This window comes from Gadus morhua, chromosome 1 (assembly GCF_902167405.1).
Source record: "Gadus morhua chromosome 1, gadMor3.0, whole genome shotgun sequence".
NCBI lineage: Eukaryota > Metazoa > Chordata > Actinopteri > Gadiformes > Gadidae > Gadus > Gadus morhua.
The window spans coordinates 23,991,965-24,017,621 of NC_044048.1; the positions used below are offsets into that span (position 1 = coordinate 23,991,965).

Consider the following 25,657-nt stretch of genomic DNA (forward strand, 5'->3'; position numbering starts at 1 on the left):
GCAACTATGTGTTCATCACCACCACATGACACTTTCTGACCTCGAGGAGCTACAGTCACAGTCTCACGCAATCCTGAAAAAAGCCATGGTGTCATGGATTATTTGCACCCAAAAAAAGGGTTGAAGGACTGTTTAAAAAAATAAATAAAAGAATAATCAAGCCAAGACGTTATCTGGTCTTCCACAGGTGTCACTTGAAAGGGGCGAATCAGGTAGTTTTTTGTTATCGGTGTTTGGGAACCACATCCAATAATTTGACTTTAAAGTGACGTCATGTAGGGTGTCAGCAGAGAGAAGCAGGCCGTTAGTCTCTCTCTCTCTCTCTCTCTCTCTCTCTCTCTCTCTCTCTCTCTCTCTCTCTCTCTCTCTCTCTCTCTCTCTCTCTCTCTCTCTCTCTCTCTCTCTCTCTCTCTCTCTCTCTCTCTCTCTCTCTCTCTCTCTCTCTCTCTCTCTCTCTCTCTCTCTCTCTCTCTCTCTCTCTCTCTCTCTCTCAGCGGGAAGCAGCGAGCAGCAGCAGTACCAAGAGGACGCGGAGCGGGAGTGACGAGAATAACATTGCACTCTCTGCTCCTTGGATGACAAGCGCTCCTTTCTCCTTCTCCTTCTCCCCCCCCGGACCGCCTCCCCACCCTGCAACTCCTCCGAACAAGTCACCGTCTCACCTCCTCCTTTTCCCTCCCTCTCTCTCTCTCTCTCTCTCTCTCTCTCTCTCTCTACGCCCGTCTCCGCGTCTTCCTTTTAATCTTAAATGTAGGATACTTTATTGTCTCCCCACCCCCCCTCTCCATCCCGCACTCCCTCCCTCCCTCCCTCCCATCCCAGAGATGCGCGCAATGAGAAATCTTTAGTCGCCAGTGACTTGTCACAGCAGCAGCGTCGGCAGTTCAACCCGGTTCCGTGTTGAAGACACCACCAAACAGCCCGGGATCTCAGTCAGACGTGTTTTGGAGATGCTTCTGCCTCCACACATTGACACGTTGGAATCGTGCGCTGTCGTTTAAACACTGAATCCTGCGCTCCGACGCGCGTTTCTGCTCATTAAATTTTTTTCTCCCTTAATAGCAGCTTTTTGACCTTCTAGTGGAGTGACATGGATGATTTATGTACGTGCAAAGTTTGACCGACGCCAGGGGCCGAGGGGACACCTTGTGGTGTGCGCACAGTGGACCACCTGTCTGCGGATCTGGTGCAAGCGTGCGCCAATGTTACTCGGTTAATTGAGAGGAGGACGGTCATTCTTTTCGTCCAGGACTCAACTTCAAAGCGATCAGGCATTCCGCGTTCTCTAGTGTTTAGCGGGGGTTTGCAGCCTCGGTGAGAAGGGGATGTTGTTTCCAACGTGCTCATGGATATAGCCCGATAATGATTGTATTATTGACACTTGGAGTAAGGTCCGTCACTTGAGTGTCTCAGCCCTTATCGACTTTTGTGGAAAGCCTTCTAAATGGGAGGATACCTGGAGGACTGACTCGGATTTGGTGTCGAGAGAATGTGGATTAAACGGTGTATAACGCGCAGGTAAGATTTACTTGGCTTTTTTTTTTTTTTTTTAAAGCATGCCATTCAATTTAGGCACAGATATATGCCCGTTAGTAGTGTTTTGGGGTTCGACAGGCTGCTGTTGCACATGTATGAACGCCCACGGAGGAAACATTCTCTTTTTTAACATCTACGCCATCGCAAGTTGTTGGCGAAGGTGCACTTGAATTGATAAATACAGAGCTATTTGTTAAACGATCACAACGATATATAGATGTAGGGATGTATTGTCACTGTGCCATCAACAAAAGCGCGCGTAATAGCTCGAGTCCGAGTTGCGTTACGATGGTAGAATCTCGGCGACAAATGCAGGGATTTTCATTTTAATGTTTGACTAAATCATTATCAAAAGTGTCTTATTTCTTACGCTGGGGGTCGCCAAATGTACGGCACAAACGGCACACGCAGACTCACACGCACTGTCTGTCTTGCGCGCTCATCCATTTATGCTGTTGCAATTGGTGCGATGTAACACGTTCGACTTATCTATTCACTATAGATTCAACAATATATATCACGTTTAAAAAGTTTATCCAGTATCTCACGCAAACCAGAGATAAAATGAATCCAAACTTCACCATAATTCAATAATATAAGTAGTAGGCAAACGACAAGCCAAAATCTCAATTAGGCTACGTCATCTCACTCCAAGTTGCTCCTATTTAAAAAGGAGGGGAATTACTTTTTCTTCCTACTTCATAATGAGAAAATAAACGTTCTGCAACACTAAGTAACATGCCATGCAGAAACAAAGGCAGCATAATCCATGGCACTGGCACCTAGAACGATTTCTTTGGACCTGGTTCTGTTTTGTTCGAATTGTGGGCACGTCCGCCCACACACAATGGACCGCGCCAGCCTGTCCACGGAGATTAATGGCAAAGTGAGCAGACAGAGTAGTTAAACTGAAATTAAAGCTGGCAATGGGCGCATTTATGGCTCACATTTCCATCAGACTCGGTCCGTAATGCCTACACAAGATCATTTCAAAACCATTTAAAAACACTGTCACGGGCTGAGGGACATTTATGATAATAACACGAATCTCTGTTTGCCACCACAAGGTGAGCGTGCAGGCTGAAACCTGAGGACCCAGTGAGCTCGTAAAGCCACCATGTGTCCGGCTCCCCACAGATTGTTTTATGAGCTGAACTGAGGCGTACGGCGGCGTCGTCCGCGGGTGATGGAGAGGCGGGGCCCTTCTGTGACTCCCTGATCCCTTAAGTGGTCCGTGTCCTTTCATATACAGGGACGCTATTCAGTGATGTTACAAATGGAGAGAAGCTATCCTGGGTCAACTGTACAACGAGGACAAGCAATGGGATTGTTTGACAATATTTGAGAAGCTGTGGATCAGTCAGGGGTTAACAAATTGTTATAGCTGTGGATACATACACTACATCTCTACATCGCCTAACTGTGGAACATGTTCAATAAGAAGTACGCTTTTACAAAGTATTGCTGAAGTAATAAAAACGTCCAAGCTGGATGTATGATTCATTGTAAATGTGACGTCTGAAGTTCTGAAGTCTGAAGTCGCAAAGGTTGAGTACATTAACTGAACTGCCTCAGAATATTCCTGGCTCATGCCTCAGACGCCCCTCCACCAACATTAATACTCTTAATGGAATCGGGGACGGATAGAGATGGACTGCGCGCTTATTTCCTCCCAACATCAACCCCCCCAAGCCTGAGCTGGGCGCTTGAAGCACTTGCACGTCACAGCTTGAATCCTGGCAACCACAGTTAGAGCAGCGAATACCAGGGAGCCCTAACAATTTGTCTTTTCTTTTCTTCAAAGCAAAGCCACGTGCCTGACCTATACAAACAACAAGACCTGCTTCGCTTTGACCCCTTAGCAACGCTCCCCCACTCCCGATAGCTCAATGTATTGACTGACACAGGATTGATGACTTAACTTTGATTGATTAAAGTGTGGCTCTCCTGGCTCGGAGGGGAAAAACAATCAACAGTCTTCCCCCTTCATGAAAACAAACAGTCTTAAGAGTTATGTACCGCGACCCCGCTCTGAAATGGCTTTTATACAGACAACAAATGAGAAAGAATGGCTTCAGGGCTGGCTAGGGACCAGGCTGCCAGTGCATTTCGGGCGATGTACACCACCAGTAGCGGTGTACATCGCAGGCATCCCACCGTTTGTTCTTAATCGGCAGAACTCAGTGCATACAGAATAATGCCTACCCGTGGAGCCTGCATGCACGCCTCAGACGTGTCCATGAGGAGGAGGAGGAGGAGGAGGATGTCACGCCATACGTGTTGTTCTCTGTTCACCGTGGGTGTGTTCGGTGGGGGTTTCCTCATGTTAACCGTAATGACACAGAGTGCGGAGCGACAAGGGGATTAATGACATATGCTGGGACATGTGATCTTCGAGTGACTCAATGATTAGCTGCTACTGACACCAGCTAGGAATTCTGTACCTCGCCTCAGTCACTGAGTTGTAAGGCAGCCAGCACTCCTACGTCTAGATGAGCGATGCTTGGATGATGGTGTCTTCCCAACACTTTCCTCCCCCAGAATATCTGCAACATATAGAGAGCTATGGGTAATGCCCTTTTGGATGAGAGTCAAACACCCTAAACTAGGGGTGTCAAACTCATATGACGTTGCGAGCCACAAAGACCAAGTGCTACTTCATCGGTAGGGCATGGGGGTATCCTAACGGTGGCAATGTTAAATAACTTTGTTACCACTGCTTGCTACTTTAACCGCTAACTGCTTCCTTTGTAGGCCTACCCTGATGATGTTGTATGTGCTGGTTAATATATTTTTTCTCTTTAATTAAATCCTATTTCATCACAGTTTGACACCTAAAAACAAACAATCCGGAATGAGACAAGTAAACATTAATAGTAAAACGTGTAGTTGGGAGAGTAAGGAAATATATCTTCTTACGGTATGTACGATATGAGTAACCGTGCAGTGCAATGGCTCTCTCCTTTGGCTGCTATGGTCGGTCCCCTGCTGGCTCCCTGCTTGGCTTCACTAGTTCTCCATCTTCCCGGGAAGTCTATAGTGTCGCTGGGCGACCTGCTGCTGGCTGCTCGTGGAACCAGAATTCACCAAAGTGCCCCAATCCCGTCACGACTAGCAGTGGCGGAGAGTGACAGAGTGGGAGAGCATTGGATCGATGTTTAGCTCAGCCGGTGGCAGCTCTCTCTCTCTCTGTGAGGCCGGAGACTCTGTGGGTTTCCGTACCTCTGTCGCTTTGGGGCTGTACGGAAAGCAAACCACTACAAAATGAAGTTCTGCTCTTGGGGATTATGTGTGTTATGTAAATTCAGATGTTTTCTGGATATTTAATTAGACAAGATGGCATTTTCTCGATCCCTGATGGAAAATTGGTGTTTTGCCTGGATGCTGAATTGCACACGAGTGGATATTTTTTTGTGTTTTCATAAACCGATTGAATATATCTTCTAGAGTGGGGAGTGTCTGTCAGACGCTCACAGTGAACCAATGAAGGCTGAATAGCATAGATACTCGCGTCAAATACATGACGCATAATACATAAACACAACTCATACTCGTTAATCACATGTATTACCAGCATTGATTTGACGATTCCCCCCAAAAGAGAGAAGTAGATCAGCTTGACACCAATACTAAAACAAAAGCCCAATATATAGCTATAAATCAAACGTTTGGCGGTCTCCACCTCTTCGTCTGAATTGAGTGGAGGAGTTCAGCGGGCTTCTAACCCGGGGCGTTGGACACCCATTGCGGCCATCCGTTCTAACAATGAAGCACACGCAGACATTGTAAGACTCTTAGAAATGAAAGCGTTCAACCAGCACCCCATATATCCAAAGGTGTGGGTTACCTACAGCTCCGGCACACAGACCCATGCTTACCTCATCACTCACAGCCGCTGCATTCACCTCCTGCGGTGACATATTGTGACTCAAGCACAGAGCAGACTAAGCACCGCGCAAAGCTCCCACGACCACGCCTGACATGCAGCACCCTGCCTTCGCGGCCGCTCGGTTTAAGGGTAATCTGGCACCAAGCAGTCCTGCTTTGTTGTAGCAGTGGAGCTCCTGGGGGGAGATGGCACCTAGCCTTGGCCGGGAACCAGACACTGATTTCTACAGGGGAAAACTCATTCCTGCGAGTGGGTGAAGCTTTCAGAATGGGGGATTTTGTATTGTGTATTTCTACAGTTGGTAGTGTTGTTGATTTCAAACCTTGAAAGATACTTTTTCACGGTCCCTGCTGCCGAGCATGATTGCCCAAAATACGCGCTTACAGATCCACGCTTCAAGCCACATGATTGGTAGACGCAAATACAGAAGCATAACAAAGTTAAACCCTGCCACGTTCACCGAGATTAGAGCTCGCCTGCCATCAGACTTACGACATATCAATCTAAAGTCTGATCGGTGAAACTAGTTCCATGGTAAAACATTGGCCCCTCCCTCCCAATCATTTCCCTTTCCTGCCAGCGCAGACACGGAGCGTGGATGCATTCAGACGGCTTCCCCCCGCCTCTTATGTCGTGATTGAAGGAGTGCAAACAACTTAAGCCTCAAGCCTCCAACCGACGACTAAAGAGCAGCTCTTTACGTACACTTGAGACATTTCCTTGATCTTGATGCAATGTGTGTTCAGTCGAGTGTCTGTTCAGCGAGGAGACAGATTGCGGTTACGCTGATGGAAAGGGTTTACCCCCGGTGCAAACAAATAACTTTCCAGAACGTTCCGGAGCAGTTTGGGCCATTATAACATCGGCTGGCTGTCAAAGGCCCCCCCAACACTAAGTCTCTTTTGCGTCAAGCTAGCGGGGGCTAAGAGCGATGGCTACGGCAGGCCGGTCCCTGGGACATATACATCAGAGGGTCCCGGGACGGCGGTGGCACCCTTATGGCCTCCGGGAGGGCTATTAGCCAGGTCTCTCTGGGGCGTGATTAAACTCATTGGCAGTTAAAGAGGGAAGAGGAGGGATACGTTACGCCCTCTGAGCAATTCCCGCCCTCCTGAGACTTCAGTGGTGCAACTGGACGAGAAAAAGTGTGTGTGTGTGAGTGTGTGTCCTTTCACATCTGTGTCCAGTTGTCTCAATATGTGTTTGTGTGTATAGGCGAGTCATTGTGTGTTTTGTGTGTTTAACGGCAAGCTGAAAGCTAGTGCAGTCCAATGTGTGAAGCCTAGACCAAAGTCTAGAACAAGACCCTTCCAAAGCCAACCTGTTTCTCAACAGCAGGTATCCAAACTCACTGTCAGTGTGTGCCACACGGTGTAAGTGTTGTGCTGAGTGCTTGCGCGCGCAGCAGCCGCGTGTGCATGTGTTTTTGCACGCAGTGAAGAGAAAAGCTCCCATGCACTTAGCTGTTTGTGCAGGGGGCTGACCCCAGGACGCTCCTCACCAGCCCCCCCCGCGGCGCCCACAGGGACCATAGAGCCAGACATTCATCAATTACTCCACACCTGCCTCAGGGCCCCTGCCTATGGAGGGGGCGAGCCTGTAGGTTGGCTAATGCACAGTTAAGCTTGGCACCCCCACCCCACCAGAACTCCTGGGTATCCTGCTGCTCCCCCCCGCCTTGCCTTAGGAGGGGGGGGGAATTGATAATGGGACACGTGTTTGTGTGTGTGTGTGTGAATGTGTGCGTGTGCGTGTGTGGTGTGTGATACATTCTGATGTATAGGCATCCCTTTCCTTTGGATAGGCAACCCAGACCCTCAGCGGGCCTGACCAGGGATTGATCTGTGTGGATGGCTAGAGGGGGAAATACATGATGGATGGATGGATGGATGGATGGATGGATGGATGGATGGATGGATGGATGGATGGATGGATGGATGGATGGATGGATGGATGGATGGATGAATAGGTGATACACGGATGGACAAACAATGTGTGGCTTGAGGGAGGACAGAGATCTGGTTGGTCGGTTGCATGGACACATGTGAGAAAGTGTCTGGTAAGGAAAACGTGTTGATTTCTTTACCACAGAGGAGGCATGTGACGGTTCCAGTAACATCTGCTCTCCGATTGAAAGACGAATTTAAAGATTTCCATGAATTTCACGAGGCGGCTGCGACCGTGTCCCACCATTGCTTAAACCATGTACCTCATGAATATGTCATTAGTTTCTCACGAGGGTCATTACCCCAGTTACAGGTGCTCATCACAGTCCACCAGTCTCTCCAGTCCTCCCCACGCACCAGGAGGAAGACAAGAGAAGCTCTGGTTTCAGAACCCAGCTGCTATCACATGCTTGTTTGCGCGGCCCCTTGCGTGTGTGCGCCCACTCCTTACTTATTGCAGCAGGTCCGCCCCACCCGGCCTGGGTGAGAGCTGTGTGTGGGGGTGGGGGGGGGGGGCTCCGACGTGAGTCATGGCGCTGGGGGTTCATCGCGATCGATAGCCCCTCCAAAGTATCCTTCACAGCCGCGGCCGCTAACAGGCTGAGAGTGGTGTCCCTGGGGAACACCGCCTCACCGCCACAACACCTCTGGATGAGCTGCAGGCTGGGAGGGTTCTCACCTTTGACTACAGCAGCCAGCCATCTCTCTCTCTCTCTCTCTCTCTCTCTCTCTCTCTCTCTCTCTCTCTCTCTCTCTCTCTCTCTCTCTCTCTCTCTCTCTCTATGAGGGGGGTCAAGGGCGGAGGCAGCGACTGAGATCTCCTTCTCATGAGTGACCTTCCCGGGCAGCGCCGGCCGAGCTGGCCGTCTGGCGCCGCAGGGTGTCATTCCCATGTGGGACCCCATCCCCCCCCCCCCCCCCCCCCCCCCCCACCCGGTGTCCGACCTCCCCCAGTGGGTCTCCTCCCTCTCTCCGCCCAGGGGGACGGAGGACGTTTTGTCGCATGCGGTAATTAACCAGACAACACTCTCTGAAGCTCCCCGGCTCTGCCCCTCCTACATCCCTCCTAGTGTTTTACTCATTTTCTTTTCCACTTGCAGTGAATGCAGAGGCATGTCATTAAAACACCAGGCAGAGGGGAGTAGGGAGGCATGCCTACCGTTTGGGATGTGGATATTGGGGATTGAACCCAGTTCCTTTCGCCTGGGAGTCAAGCACCCCTGGCTGTCAGGCATCCCTCGTCTTATTTTCTTTTAGTGTCTTTTCATCAATTATTATGGGGCCGGAATTATTAACAGGCCAGCCGCAAACTGCCTCCCCATCCACACACACACACACACACACACACACACACACACACACACACACACACACACACACACACACACACACACACACACACACACACACACACACACACACACACACACAGCGAGCTCAGTCCAGGCATCAAGCCAAGACTGCAGGAGGTACTCCTGGCACCGGGGGCGGTGTGTGTGTGTGTGTGTGTATGTGTATGTGTATGTGTGTGTGTGTGTGTGTGTGTGTGTGTGTGTGTGTGGGTATACACCTGGGACAAACTGCTGCCAACAGTAGCTATTTTTCTTTAACTTTTTAAATATAAACCTGATTACATCATGTTATTACTATTATCTAACATTAACAGAGATTATTTTAATAATTTCCTATCCGTCGAAAGATTAACCAACACTGTCAATTAGTTTGAAAAGAAAATCCTGACCACACAAATATAAGATAAGTTAACGCAAGTATCGACTAACCATTCGTATTCCTACGAGGAGAAACACTGCACATGGGGCCATTCAGGGAAATGCCTCAGTAGGGCAGAGATGTTAGATGCAAGCGGGGGGCTTCCCCCAGAAACCTACAGCTACAGACCATCAATAAGACTGAGGAATCCTCAGAGATAAACGGCCATCTCAGTCTCTTCAAACACCATCTGCCGCAGCTCAAGCCCACTCTGCTCCAAAACTCTTCCCTCTACGACTGCCCACGCCAGACGGAGGTTGGCGTGGGCAGTCGTAGAGGGATGAGTTGTGGGGGGAGGGAGGGAAGCCATGTAGAAAACGACATAATATAAAAGTACATCTCTACCATCTGAAAATGTGAGAAAGAGAAAGAGAAAGTGGTTGGTGGCTGCTACCCGACTCACGAACCCCTCGGAAAAAACAGAAACTGGAACGTGGAGCCTGCAGAATATTTCCGTTTTTTTTCTTTTAAATCATTTCATTGTTTTTCATGTAGAAAGGAAAAGGTCAGGGTGAAGACGCTGTATCGGCCGGGACGACCTTCTCCCCGGTCTCTGCACCATGTCGACCTCCGGGAAATGTCTGTTCGCTTTTGTTTGGAGCGTGCGAGACAAGGTCCCGCTTCAGGTCCGCTGGGTCGGGGTGTTATTAAAGATGAAATAAGCAGACGATGAAAAGCAGAGAGAAAGGGGGAACCCGAGAGGCACAAGCTCTTCTGGAAGTTTCTGGTCGGGTCACTCTGAGGACATACGAGAACCAAAGGGGGCTTTCTCGACCAATAGGAGAGGGGTTAGGGTGAGGTGTGACTCCCAGTAAGTAGTTCATGGGTTCAAGCTCATTGACCTGCAGCAAGACCCCCCACCCCGACCGGCTCATGAATAACTAATATTGAACCCACTCTAGTTAACAATGTTATAAAATAAACTGTATGTTTAATAGTGAGGCTCGAGTCTCATCGGATATTTATGCTGTTAATCAGCGGTTAATCCTACATTTGTTTGGGCAAACTCTTGCTCATCATCATTCGTCATTAACCGCCCCGGGTTAGACGTACTTAGTCATTCGACGCAATCAGCGATTCGACGCGTAGATGGATCCAATATTAATACGTTATTTAATAAATAAATCAACAGATTAACATGAACATTATTTTTTATGTAATCCTCGATGGAGCCTGCCAAACCACTCTAATACATTCTTTATTATAATGTAGTCTAAATAAGACACATTTAACATGCATATCTTTAGCCTCATAGTCTGAGTCATACTTAAAGCTTTATCTTGTATTCAGCGTCAAAAATGCCCAAGTCAAATAGACGACTTCGGCAGATAGTGGAATGTAGAAAGCACTCTGATTGGCTTAGGATATAGCCAATGAGCCACAATGAATCAGTAGCATCAGATGAGTGGAGTTAGATTAGAAATCAAAATTTGGCCAAAATATGACTTCGGCAATTATGTATGAGGCCAACCAATATTGTGTATTTTTGTCCCGGCCAAAGTGTAGTGCTGCTGAATCCGTTGCACTGTCTCCGGTTTCATGTGTGCCCGTCTGCTCGCATATTAGGCCCGCAAGGCACAAGTGCCCGTCCGAACGCGGCCTATCCACTGTCGGTCATCTGTACCTGATGGCTGACTCCGTAGTGCTCGAGCACACAGTGCTCTCGAGTTCCCGGCCGGCGCGATGGCCTGATTGCATATAAAACAGGCACCGAATGGCCGCCCCGAGGTTTTCCAGGGTCCCCTGTCTTGCATTTTCTTGCCGGACTTAACGGTGAAAACCGCTGTCGCCTTCAGCATAGAAAAAAAAAAAGGGTGAATACTTTTTTGTCCAAATCGGATTTCTGGAGCGAGCTAACACCTCTGGGGCGGACCCTGGGTCCCAGGCGGGGGTGTTAATACAGACGACAGAGCCGCCTGGCTGGCTGGAACACCACCGGCCCCCGCTTTCTGGACTCTTACAAGCACAGAATAGGCTTTGGATGTAATTGTTGGGATTTATTAGGCAGGGGCCTGACAGGGGATGGTGGGGGGCCTCAGCAAAAGAGGGGGGCCCCCTCGACAGATTTTTTGTGCACCAACGCCCTCATTAGGAAGGTGGCGGAAAGAGGGATGAATTGATTGGGAATCAGCAGAGGCGAGGTGAACTGCATGGGATTAGTACCAGTGTACGCCGTTCTTTATAGGGGAGCCGTTTTATTTCCCTGCAGGCTTCACAACACCCGTTTTTAATTTCTTCCAAAGTAGCCTATTTGGAAAACCATTTTTTGTGATGAGTGCTTTTAAAGTGACTGCAAATAGCCTCAATTACACACTGCCACATTTGATCCCCACCATCACGGTAACACACACCACCGTGGGCCAACACACACAATACTCCAAGCTTCAACCCCCCAAAAAGAAAAGAAATCCTCCTGCAATCCCTGCATTAGCCATACATTCATTCATGCATGGGCTTTCGAAAGCTATTTCTGTCCGTTGTTTCTATTCATGACAGGAGACAGAGGGAAAAGTACAGTAAAAAAAAAAAAAAAAGGAAGCAATGAAAAAGCCCCAGCATGGAATAAAATTGGATTAAGGTAACAATGGACCGTTTTGCTCAAAGGCCTCGATTCTGAATCCCTGTCAGAGGCACTGCCTCTTATAGAACTGTCAAAGATAAGGAGGACACCGGAGTCCACCAGGACTCCAAATATCTCTTACAATTTCTCCGGGCTCAGAACGCAGCACTATTAATTCCCTCAAACACAAGAAAGGTTGGCTCCGGTCGTCGTCCTCTCCCCCTATAGAGCTGTGTTGTCTGGGACTGCAGGAGAACTGGCATTTTGTTTACACTAAACCGCCAAATTAGAAACTCTGCATCCACATCGTTGGTGAATGCTTTGGTCCTCGACCGAACGGGGGCCAGCTGCCAGTGAGGACTGAAATTGGATTGAGGAGGGGGGGGCGCAACGGAGGCGAGCCGTGTACTGATCTCACCCGAGCACAACTCTTGCAGCTGCTTTCATCATCATTCTCGCGGGGGGGGGGGGTCTCCCAACTCACTGGTTTGTTATACACATTTCCAATTTGCTTTTGCATTAGCAGTGCATCAAGTTTACCGGATCGAAATCCCAGACAACCCGGCGGAAGCGCACTGCTCTCCCGTGAACGTTGCCTGCACGTGGCAGTGCGGATTACAACGACGTGTGGTGTGCCCCAGGGGAGACTTCGGGGCCCTCTTAAACCTGCTCACTCAACCTGGTCAGTCTGCGAATAACTCCATCAATACATAGATACGAACCAGAATAATATTTGTCAAGCCACATGTCAATCCATCCAGGGAATTTTTCCTATAAATAATATTCCATGGTCCACTTTCGCATCGCCATGGGAACATCTTGACGCTACCCTCACCGCGTGGGAATAAGAAAAGAAACGCTGACAGTATTTTTGGGCTTGAATAAGGTCATGTACAAAAACGGTCTAATGTTAAACCGGCTGGAAGATATGCCCGCCGAATTCTGTAAACTAGGTTTCCGCAGTAAACAACGCGAGTGTTGCTGATGCGATTCGTAAGCGTGGACATGGCGGTCGACAATGGGAAGATGTACATGATTCAGGTTTAAGTGCACCTGTTGACGTTAAGTGGCCGTGATGATGGTTCCCGTCGCCCCCCCCCCCTCAAAAGCGGCGCTGTCAACTGTTAGGTTAATCGCTTCCCCCTTAACAGGCGGCTCGCTATCGGGGCGCGGTGACAGACAGGACGGGACCATCATCATCATCATTAACTCTTCATCGGTGTCACGCGATGGCAGTCTATCCTTTTCTTCAGCGGCGGCCTTTGATTATTACAGATGTCAATCCCGATACTGCGGCATACACCTGTGAAAGTCCCGCTACAGATCCACTTAGAGCCATAATGGGTTTTGTGCTTGATAGAGATCCTTTCCGAGTCAAAATGGTCTCTGTACAAACTCTATACCAACCACCATAATAGAGTCAAAATTGTCCCTTTACGTACTGTATATCGACCACCATAATAGAGCCAAAATGGGCTATTTACGTAGCCTACTGTATATTGAACACCATGATAGAGGCAAAAATTTGCTTTTTTTAGTACTCTATAGGCTACGGACTACCATAAGCTAGCCAAAATGGCCTCTAACTAGCCTAAAGTTTATATTTTTGCACTTTCATTAAGATCTTTTGAGTTTATCTGTTTTAAAAACGGCAGATTGGAGATGGATGTGCGAGTCTTGAAAACAATATCCATACCAATTAATTGGATGTTGAAATCCATAAATCCTCATTTGTGGCACATTGCGGAGGACACGCCCGTCTTCAGACCATGGCGGATGGAAATGTGATTGTGGAAGTGCAGATTGACGTCGGAAATGCATTGAGAGTTATTCATTAATATTAAAACGCAAACTGAATCTTACATCAAACGCTGCCGGTTGAGACAGTGAAGTGCCCAGGAGTAAAGCAGTGTACTCAAGTAAAAAGCTGAGATCAGGATAGCAGATATGGAGGATTTCATATTTATTCGTCTTACAAGTCCGAACGGATGCATCAACTTTGAATAATGCAAGGAAATGTCGTGAGTTGTGTTGCATATAAAAATGTGGTCCTGTAAAAGGTTCGGTAAAGCACTGGGCAATAGGAAAAGAGGGTATGTGAGGTTATATTTTCTGGTTGATCCTGTGTGTGTGTGTGTGTGTGTGTGTGTGTGTGTGCGTGTTTGTGTAATACAATTTTTGCAGTATCCTTTTTGTTAAGTAATGTTGCTTATGTGTGTGCGTTTACGTGCAAATGGGTCCACGTGCGGGGATGTTTCTATTGTGTGTGCGTGCGTTTAAGTGTGTGCATGCATGAGTGTTTGCACGTGCATGTGCGTTAACATGTGTTTTTGTATGCACGTGTATGCTTGCGTGCAAGCGCCTGTGGAGGCACACCTCTATGTGTGTGTGTGTGTGTGTGTGTGTGTGTGTGTGTGTGTGTGTGTGTGTGTGTGTGTGTGTGTGTGTGTGTGTGTGTGTGTGTGTGTGTGTGTGTGTGTGAGTGCGTGATATAGTGTTATTGTGTGTGTGTGTGCCTGCAATTTCAGCAGAGAGCGGGGCGGAGGTGGTTTCTAGAGCGCAGCCATCTCCCCCAGACCCTCTCAGCAGCAGGGCTCCTATCTCTGCCAGCCACCGCATGGAAACTGTAAATGATTCTGGGTCAGCCTCCCTTAAAGCGACAGGCGCGCATTGACGCAAATTGGAAAGAGCGGAGAGTGAGTGTTCTCACACTACTCTCGTCCCGCTGGAAGAGACCCAAACATCCCACCCTCCTCCCCATCCCTTATCCCGCAGGGGTGCCTCGCCCCCCCCCCCCCCCCATCTCCTCCTCCTATTCAGTGTTGTCTCACAAATCAGACTTTAGATGAATCATCTAAAGTTCTTCAAAGTCTCATACGCGTGTTTCACTTTCTTTCGCTTGCTTTCATATATTCGGACCCGTCATGTTGCTGGAAGCCGGGATCTGTTCTTCTAATTGGCTAACAGCAAACACAAACTCAGCACTGCTCAACTTTTTCCTGTGGGAAAACAACTTGAAACATCCTGTCGGAACATGGACGTTCTGAGGTAAAAAGTGTCTGAAGGCTTCAAATCAACACTGTGTAGACTGGCCACTAGAAATACACTCATTAAAACCGCCTTCTGGAAGCTCCATCCAGCCGCGCAAATGAGCTTCTCTTCTGTATAATATCTCTGTCTCTCCCCAGAAATTCATCTTAGAACGATGAACTGGCTGAACCCAGATCAGTAGTGGTGGAGCAGAGTGCGTATTACCACCACATTACGGATGTCACCACTGTAATTTAAATGGCTGCACTGCAATCAGTCAGTGTCCGCACCTCTCTGATTTATTACCTGGTCGTAATCAATTGCACTTAAAGTGTAGAAGATGTAGTGCGTCTCACCTAATGAATTGAATCAAACAGCTCGCAGACACCCTGTCATGCATCAAACCGCTTGGACACGAGCGGTGGTTATAATTTGTCGCCGTTCGACTGTATTCAATCGTTTTCTGTACCATTGAAGCCCTCAAGATGAGCGATTGACCACGAAAATGAGCCAAATCGAATTTCTCATATTCCCATCTCCTACTCTCAGTGTGCATTGCAATCACCCAGAAGGTATTCTCCTGGTTCCAAAAGACCAGACAGGGGTTAGAGAGCGGCTGTGTCAAGGCTCATCTCTCATCTCTCCTCCCTCTTCACCTTTGACGACGCGAGCAGGGCTGAGGGACAGGACGCGCGTTCCATCAAGGTGCAACATTGTGTTCGGACGTCTCCCGAGCGCCATGTTTGTCCGCCGACAGAGCCGCTCCTGACAGAGCAATCAGCCACCCGGAAGATTGATGCCAGCTTCTCAGAAACCCCGCCACCTCCTCCCACTCCTTTACAAAATAAGCTTTTCCCCTTCTCCATCTTTTATTCTATTATCCGCATCCCCTACGTTCATCAATACCATGACTGCCTCTTCTACACACACACACACAACTTTCCCCTCCCCCGTCCCTTTTTTTGCGTGATTAAACAATCACAGTGGTGGATAGCTTTCTAGCCATGTACCAAGCTATGAATAGAACAACTGGTCCTCCCCCTACCAGCCCCTCCGCCTCGGCCTCGGCCTGCGTTCTTCCTAACTGCACTCGCGGGGCTATTGTAGTAATTTGATGAAGTGTGGTGGAATGTGCCGTGGTTTGGGCGGCGGGTCCGACCTGCCCTCCTGGCCATGGTGAGTCACATGAAAGGAGATGTATCCCATCCCTGTTCCGTGGCCTGGATGTTATCAGTCCTTTACCTCCCCAGAGGCTCATACACTTCATACAGTTTTTTTGCGCTCTCCACACACATGCTAAAGTCTCTCTCTCTCTCTCTCTCTCTCTCTCTCTCTCTCTCTCTCTCTCTCTCTCTCTCTCTCTCTCTCTCTCTCTCTCTCTCTCTCTCTCTCTCTCTCTCTCTCTCTCTCTTCAGTCTTTAAAGAGCTCCCCCGCCGACCCACCTGAAGCCACTTTTACTTCCTGCCCCTGCTTTAGTTTCTGTTTTTTCGTTTCGTCCTGCGAATAGGAACAGATGATTGGATTGTTGGCATGATTGTGTCTGGTTTGGCACCATGGCAACACAGGGATGATGACAACGATACTGACTCGGCAGGTGATGGATAGCTGGCTCGTCAAGGTTCCTCTTCACACTTACTTGGCCTACTTTTTTAGAACATATATGTATGGACATATACGTGGATATATGACCAGATAGATGACTTCATAGGTCCCCTGGGGATCAATTAAGCATTCATCTATCTATCTTGTTAGCTTCTTAATTTCAGTTTGTGATGAGATTATATTAGTTTAGATAAACATCATTTATACATAGGGATAGCTTTGGTTTTTACTTGTGACTAAATGCATAAAAAAAATGTATAGATGGGGATGACCTGGAGTCAGTATTTTGTGATATATTTATGCATTTTGTGGGATGCAAAGTGGTTTAGATATGTTTGTGACTTATAACATATCTGCTGTGTATAACACTGAGTGGGTGGAATAAGCGGACATTCAGCAGCTCACCAATGCAGGAAAGGTGGCCCTTTTAGTATTCTAAAGTACCCACACAACTCCACCAGCATCACCACCACACATACGTCCACACACTCCTCCCCCCCCCCACCATGTGTGCAGTGAGCTTGGCTCAAAGGAAGGACTATTCCGGACCGAAAAAGGACCGGGATGAATGGAAGAGCGCGCTGTACAAGTCTCCCGCCGAGCCCCTTCTAGCCCTTCTCCATCTGTAGATCTCTTCATCCTCTCTCCATCTCGCGCCACTCTCAGAACAGCACTTAGTGCTAATGGGATGGCACCACTCCATGCAGTTATCGGTACAAAAAGAACCAGCAACTGCTAAAAACGTTTTTTTTTTTTGGTAAACTGCCGTGACATTGCTTGGTCTTTCTCGGAAAATGTCCCGAAAATGGGTCATTCGTAGTCAAGGGTGGATGATAGTTTTATAATGGTGTGGTTTGAAAATGGCAAAAACTAGGAAGGTGGGGCCCGGGTGGATCACCGGGTAGAGTACCATGACGGCCCAGTCCTGACCGCAGCGAACGGGGTTCGATTCCGGCCCGTGGTCCTTTGCTGCATGTCTTCCCCTCTCCCTCTCCCATACCTTAATGTCTATCTCGCTCTGCAATAAAAAGGATAAAACCCTCAATAATAATAATGAATAAAAATAAAAAAGAAATACTCATGCGTTATTATCCAAAAAAAGGAAAACCCAAAATTATGCCAACCTAACCAGCTAAATCCTAGCCTGTTCCCACTTCGTGATATTCTTCACGAACGACGACTCCCTTGGCAACCCCCTACGCAGCGTGCCTGAAAGAGAGTGGTAATAAAAATTGACAAATGCACGCCGGTATCTCTCCCTGTTACGCGTGCTGTCATCAGCCTGGCTTTAATTTGGCAAACCTCGCCCTGCTAATTGCCATTGACGGCTGAAGAGACAGCCTAACTCCACGGGGCTGGCGCGTCGGAAGGCCGCGCACGCCACCGAGACGCCCCCGACAGCAAGAACAATCTAGTTTACAAGCCGGGAGTGCGTCTCAAGTCACTCATCTGCAGCGTGAGACGCGCTCATCAAAACGGCCATGGAAAGCGTTGACGCCACAGTTAGCACGAGCTCGTTAGCAATGGATTCAGTGAAACTGTGTGTGTGTGTGTGTGTGTGTGTGTGTGTGTGTGTGTGTGTGTGTGTGTGTGTGTGTGTGTGTGTGTGTGTGTGTGTGTGTGTGTGTGTGTGTGTGTGTGTGTGTGTGTGTGTGTGTTAAATGTTTTATTTTGCTGTTTGACTGATCACATGCGGGTTCTACAATATGCGTGCCGGCATCTTTATACAGTATACAGTGTGCGTGCATATTTGAAAGATAGGGTTTTACGGCCTTGCATTGATGTTACTGATGGGTGCCGTGCTTGCATGTGTGCATCTTGGGAGTGAATATATGAATAGATGAATGCTCAAGCATGTTTAAGTCAATATGTAATTTGGTAGATGGGTATAGCCTACACTTTGTATGCATGAATGTATACAGTCTCGTGTGGGTTTAATGTTAGCGTGTGTGTGTGGTATGTGGGTGTTCACAACACTGTAGTTAGTTGCAGGGACAAACAGGTGGCTGGCGTGCTCTCAAAGTGCCAGCCTTTTCCTCACATGCAGACGGGATCGTTCAATGAGGGGGCAACTCAACCACGTTTCATTTTTATTGCTTGTGTTGCACGGCTCTATAAAGGTTCTTCAAATTAAATCTCAACGACTATAAAGAATTACAGTGATTGACAATATACAGAGCAGTTCATATCACAATGTATGGGCAGGTCATTGAATACAGAGACAAACCAATTCATCACAGGAGAAGGGAAAAAATATCCAAGAAATTTAAAGTTCTTAGCTCCTACATCAGGAAACGTCCAGGATGAGGCTTCATGAGTCAACTAATCCACATGAGGGAACTCAAAGCACTTCATTAAAGGAAAGGTCCGAACATCAATCGCAAAGTAATCGTCCAATAACAACAGAAAATTTTCTTTATGGTAAAGATCCTTCCTTATAATTTAATTTGTTCCGTTAAATGAGGTTTTAATTTCATCATTAAGTCCATGGTTGCCTTTAGCTGGTTCTTCTCTCTCTCTCTCCACATGTCGGCCATCTTGGGGCTTGCTAAACATGTCCCAGATGCATGTGTTGCCAAATTAACATATGATTACTTCCACCTGCTTTCAATGAATCACTTTTCCCAACACAAAGCCACCTCATTAGACAAGAGTGGAAACAAAGCCCAAACCAAAGGTCTGATGCAACATCATACAGAGATAGTGTCAGCTAAAAGCAGGAACAATGTAATATCAACAAACTATCAAACTATCTATTTAATAAAAACGCCTTATTACTTTTTCAGTTCAATACCGGCTTTGTGGTATACTTTCTTATTCATATTGCTTTCATAGCTCTACCCAAAATAATATTTGAACATTACTATGTTTTAATCAATTGAATTCTGCTGTGTAGACTTTGTCTCAGAGCACTTTGAGCCAGTAAACTGAGGAACAACGCTAAACCCGGGCTTGTTTACCATTGTTTTGGAGTTTCATCCCTTTAAATACCCAACAGCAGGGCACCACCACTGTTTCAAAAGCTCTACGGATTATCTGCATGGCGAAGACGTCTGGCAATTTAAGTGGCAGCCAGCCCCTTTTGGAGAGAACCGGAACTGAGGCCTGGAGCTGTTGTTTGCACACGGACTTGGCACCTTTTCACCGTCTCAAAGCAAACATACTCTTTACGGGCGCCATGTTTCTCTGCATCGGCCCGTTGAGGAAAAGGGGCGAGGATTTTCGTTTTGTGGGTCTACAAAGTGGACTCGTTCAAGGAATTGAACTCCGACGGCGGGAACAATGCACCAGCTCAGAGTGCCCCCGAACGAAAGAGTTGGTGCGCTACCGTGGCGACCACCGGCGTTTTAGTAAACAAAGGCTCCATTGCTGCTCCCTGTCGCAGAGAGGTATATTTTTTTCATCTCCCAGCTGGCCTTGCGGTGCCGGAAGCACATTCACTGCGAGACAATGGTGGCGCCCCGGGCTTTGCCTGGCGGCCGCGATCCAACGCAGGCACAGCATGCGTCACTAGCTACCGGCAGGTCACCTTTCATCCCCCCCCCCCCAGCCCCAAACACAAACACACACACTCACAGAGAAACATGCAACTCATCTGTGCCTAGCTCGCCGGGCTAGATAAGTCGGGAGGTTCGCCGGTCATTAAACACACGCCAGCCTGCATGCCACACACATGCTCAAGTACTCTCTCTCTCTCTCTCTCTCTCTCTCTCTCTCTCTCTCTCTCTCTCTCTCTCTCTCTCTCTCTCTCTCTCTCTCTCTCTCTCTCTCTCTCTCTCTCTGCCTTGACCTCTCGCTTTTGGTGCGTCTCACCCTTTGTGTGTCCATCTCTTCCTATTTCAGTCTCTCATTCTGCCACCCGCTCCTGTGTCTCTCTGTCGGTCTTGTTATATATCTTCCTGCCGGTCTGCTCTCTCTCTCCCTCTCCCCGTCTCCCTCCTTCTTCCTCTCCCCGTCTTTCTCTCCCTCTCTCTCTCCCCGTCTCCCTCCCCGTCTCCCTCCCTCTTCCTCTCCCCGTCTTTCTCTCCCTCTCTCTCTCCCCGTCTCCCCCACTCTTCCTCTCCCCGTCTTTCTCTCCCTCTTTCTCCCCGTCTCCCCCACTCTTCCTCTCCCCGTCTCTCTCTCCCTCTCCCTCTCTCCCCGTCTCTCTCTCCCTCTCCCTCTCTCCCCGTCTCTCTCTCCCTCTCCCTCTCTCTCTCTCTCTCTCTCTCTCTCTCTCTCTCTCTCTCTCTCCCTCTCCCTCTCCCTCTCCCTCCCTCTCTCTCTCTCCCTCTCCCTCTCTCTCTCTCATCGTGACATGTATTTCACTTTGCTTGTCATGTGTTTTTTAATAATAAGTATGGCAACGGATGGCATTTCAAAGAAAATAAAAGAGTCCTTCAATCCAAAGGTTGCTGTTTACAAAGGTCACTCTTTAGCGTGGTGCTATTTTTTAATTGGATTTTGAAGCCGGCATATTGTTCCAACACTCTGTGTATTGTTGATTTTCCTCTCCAAAGTCTGAGTGTGAAGCGGACATGGACACACTATATTAGGGAATAAAATCCTCGGACTCCAGGACACAATGGCCCAGGACTGTTTCTTCCCCTAAACCGGAGGGAATTGTCAACAAAAGCTCAGACGGGAAACACCTTTTGTCCGTAGCAGGACAAAAAGACGGTGTCTCATGCAGAGAGGGAGAGAGAAGGAAACACAGCGGGAGGAAAGAACAAAAGTAAATCTCCGAGCCGGCAGATTGTCTCCCACCCGCGCCTCCGTTCACCAAGGTCACCTTCGACCACGCACCCTTCGCTGTCGGAGTTGCAAGAAAAGAAAATGATGTGTCGCCATTGAGAGCGGTGACTGCCAGAGGGAGGATGTGTGTTTGTGTGTGTGCCTGTGTGTGTTTGTGTGTGTCTGGAGTGACCGCATTGATAAAATAAATTAAAAACAAACTTCCATTGATGCCAGCTCGGCCCGTGGGCGAGATTGGAACAAGCCGTACCTCGCTCCCCTTCTCCCCCCCCCCCCCCCCCCCCTCTCTCATTTCCTCTCACATCACCTGGTCTTGCCTCCTCTCCCCTTCTCTCCCCTCTCCTCACATAATCGCCCTTCCCCTCACTTCCCTACACTCCCATTCCCTCTCCTGCCATTCCCTCCCCTCCCTGACCTCAGCTCACCTCCCCTCCCCCTCACCTTCCTCTCTTCCCCTCCCCTCTCCTCTCCCCTCACCTCCCCACTCTTCCCCTCATCTTTCCTCACCTCCCCTCCCCCCCTCAACTCCCGTAACCTCCCTCAGGTGAGGCTGGGTCCATCTGCTAGCGTCGCGATTCAGCAAACTCACCGGGAAAGGCGGAAAAAAAATTCTAATTAAGAGCTAGATTGAGCAAGTGATCACAGTGTGACAACATAGGAAGTGGGCCAGAAACCGCCCGCACACGAATAATGAGGTGGAAATTCTGATTAGTGGCAGAGATAACGGCCTGGTTGTGTGAACAACCAGGCGAATGGGACTGGGCTCAAACAGTCACATAATCCCTTTATTAGGCCCCTTCCCGGACATTTATTCGCACCGATTAATATGTGACGATTATTCAAAAACGCGTAGGAGGATGTCTTGAATGCTCACTACAAACATGAGATTCCCGAACTGTTTTTGTCGCATTTTCTCGGGCATGACTTCTCTTGGTGTGATAACGAAAATATGTGGTCTCACGGCTTCAGAGAAGCCTTTTGTAGATTTGATTTCATAATTTCCTTCTACTTCTTCAAGCATAGTTGTATTTATTTAAACGTGTCTTCCTACGCGGTCGCCTAGCACTGCTTCTCACAGCTTAGTACTTAATGTCTTCAGAAAAAAACGATAGAAACTGTATAGGAAATTGCCGCAAAAGTTGGTAACCCAATATAATTACAAAGTCCTATCCAAGTCTAGGAGTATCCATTAAAAGATTTCCCAGCAGCATATGTATCTTGTACTTATAGCATTACGAATGGTAGCCTTTGGGGATGACATGGCAAGGATAGTAAGTTAAAAAGTCTAAATATTACATTCGCTATAGGGTTGCTTTTCATTATATCTGTGTGTGTTTCGTGTCCTCCAGTGAACTCTTGGGAAGAAACCTAATGTTATCCCTAAAAGCCCAATAGACAGACATGCACTATCTCTCACTTTCTCTATTAACTGAAAGTTTCCAAAATGAACAGCGCACTCAAATTGGGTCCTAGAGGATTGAATTAGGGGTTGTACGGTTAAAATGGTGCTCCTATTGTCAGCCTGTTATCAAAAGGTGGTAAATGAGTATTGAGTAGGTACAGTTGATTTGAATACGTCTTTTTTAATTGACGGCCTTTGGCTGACAATCACCAAAACCTTCACCAAATTAGCCCAGATATACATATTCATTTCTGAATGTGTGTATACATAAACGTATAACCTGTGTGTACGTTTTGAGCTTATACATACCATTGCGTTGACTTTGAACTTTGGGCCAATAACAGACATTTCGCCTCGATAGATGAGTTCGCTTTTTCCTGTCCAAAGCACAAGTGTCCTCAGGCGCCCTGGGCGTTGTCCCCTTTTATTAGCAGCAGAATATTACTCAGCCAAGCGTTAATATCACTACCGATCGATATTCTTACAAAACTGAGGAATCACATAAAGGAGCCGACAGATTGCTTCACGCTTGAATTACTAATTGATTTTGAGTGTGAGCCAAATCAGACTTTATTTTCTCTTGATAACGATGCGCCATAAGGCCTCTTCTCCCTCTAATGGAAAAGAAAATGGATACCATAAAACAACAGGCATATGGAGAGAAATTGATTTTGTTTGTGACGCTAAAGTGCCATTACGACCAATATATCATTAAACCCATTCTGAGTCTCTCCTCTGTCTATACATCTGACTAGACACTTCCATTTTGGGATATCACCATTGGGTAGATATTGAAATGGCTTGTAATGAGTATTCCACCTCACAGCCGGTGGTAGAAGTAAGGGCCGTCTCACATTGCAATGCTATTTTGCTAACCATAGTTACAATCATTCCAGCTAACGACACTACCCGTGTGAACTACACTGTAAACAGAGCTTCAAAAGTTACTTACAGTCATTTAGGTCATGATAACAACATGCATAACTACAGGCTTTCATGCATCTTCTTTACAGGCACATTAATTCTGAATTACGCATGCAAAACCATTTCCAAGGACTTGAAAGGCATTCCTGCATACATTACGATCTTTGCAGTGACACGCTGCATGTGTCAAGCCATTACAAAGTGTTCAAGGTAAACGTTTGCAGTGAACACAAAACCTGCCCTTGTTGTGGGAGCAGAGCGAGTTACGTCATAAATGCTAGTTTGTAAACAGACTATTCTTTTTTTTTATTTCATTCATCTAATCATCTTTTTTTAGATGCCCTATTTTCAAAGCGACGGTCATATTTTAAACATACTTGTGGAGATGATTCATGGAATATCAAACACTCATTCCAACAACCCCCCGTTCGGATTCGGTACACATGGAAACATGCGTCTCGCTGGGACAGGCGTACGCAGTAATGTTCTGCCGAACGTGGTCCTCAGCAGGGAGATCGGGCGGGAATTTATGACGTCTGTCAGGTTTTACTCCCCCCCCCATCCTTCCCTGACATTGGCATTTGAAGCAGACTATGGAAGAGGAAGAGGAAGAAGAAGAAGAAGAAGGAGAAGGAGAAGAAGAAGAAGAAGAAGAAGAAGAAGAAGAAGAAGAAGAAGAAGAAGAAGAAAGCAGGATGTTTTACAGGGTTGGCTGTTTGAGGTCCAGGGCGTGTAAAACACATCTGGACAATACTGATAATGATAATCTGGATAATAAATCTTACCAGTAAGTCGTGAGTCGTCCATGTGGCAGACATAATGACATTGTTCGCGGGTGGGGGGGCATTTGTTAGGTTCAGTGCAATCATAATAATTATCGATAACAACATCTATAAACAGTAATCAAAGTCGTGGGCCTTCGTCGGAGTGCTCCTATTTATTTCAGCCAGGTTCAACCAGGCGATAGCACACCACTGCAGTAAGTGAGGGGTTCCATTCCTCACCAGAGCTCCCCCTGGCTGAGATCGACCGCAGGCTCCGGGGCTCCTGGTGCAGCAAAGGCTGAATGAAAGCTCACTGAGCTGTGGGCTGATTGTCTTGGACGAAAGCTTCCACCAAACGGCCTAAAACAATACAATCAGAGAACAAGGTGTCCGGCTGCGTCCCTGGCACCGGCTTCCGGGTGAGCAACCGGCTGAAATAATGATTCACACCCGACCAGGGACTCTGTTCCCCTCCAACCCAACCTTGTATCCAAGGTCCTGGGTGTCAGCCGACCTTCTAATTAAAGAGCTGTTACAAAAGCAATCTCCTTCTCCCCGTGAGTTCAGCATGGAGCTGGCTGGCCCTGCCTTGACGAGGCCTAGCCATCTACATAATGCATGGGCTTTCAAATAATAGATTTCTCCCGAAAATTCGCAGTGGCCCACATAAACAGGTGAGACACATGCACACGCACGGGCACAAACGCCAATACACACACACACACACACACCGAAAACACGCGCACACACACACACACGCACACACACACACTCACTTCCACTATCTTCAGACCACACAGCATTATTTACGCATAAACACTCACACGCACACACGCATGCTTTCACGTCCCCATACATCGGTTGTTGCAAAACCTCAACTCTGCAATGGTCTCTGAAAAAACACACAAACACACATAAACTGTACACATCATAAGTGTGATTTGTCTGTGGCAAGTCACCCTGGCACCATTGACTGTATCAATCACACACAGCAGTTAGTCAAGTTAGCTGCTGAGGCTTTCTCAAAAGATCTCTCAGTAGTTCTTACTTTTGTGTCCCCGTTAGTTGACATTGAGAGCCATTATTGAGGTAAAATTGAGCCTACAGAAGAGCCACGGCTTCCTCCTTTAGCTCTCAAGTACTGAACGGACACCAAAGAACGAGAGAGTTTAATGTCAGGCGTTAAAGGTCGCGGCCTACTCGGCCTATCAGCCACAAATGGAATATGTGAAGGGAAGATGGGAGAAAGAGAGAGCCAGAGTGGAAAAGATGAGTCTTGGATGATCCGTTTTCTTAACGGGACAGCTATAAATACTTGGCTTACTAACCGCCATCACGGATCACGATTCGTCATCTGCATCACTCGAAGTGCGAGGCCGCCCAGCGGTTGAAGGAGGCTGTCTCTCCCCTCGCTTTGGAGAAGGTCTGTAGATCAGAGTGGCTGAACTCTGGTCCACGTCTCAAGCAGGACAGCTTGACACCTTTTCTGGAAATTCTGT

The 25,657-nt window shown here is 47.7% G+C and overlaps 1 protein-coding gene across 2 annotated transcripts in view; it reads left to right on the top strand.

Annotated features, from left to right (window-relative positions):
- The first annotated feature begins 524 nt into the window (after positions 1 to 524).
- The window catches only part of ajap1 (adherens junctions associated protein 1), a 48,890-nt gene continuing 23,757 nt past the window's right edge, over positions 525 to 25,657 (top strand). For both annotated transcript variants that reach the window (XM_030363800.1, XM_030363809.1), the window contains exon 1: positions 525 to 1,518. In XM_030363800.1, coding sequence (XP_030219660.1) covers positions 1,490 to 1,518 — 29 coding nt within the window. In that variant the 5' untranslated portion in view covers positions 525 to 1,489. The remainder of the gene's footprint in view (positions 1,519 to 25,657) is intronic.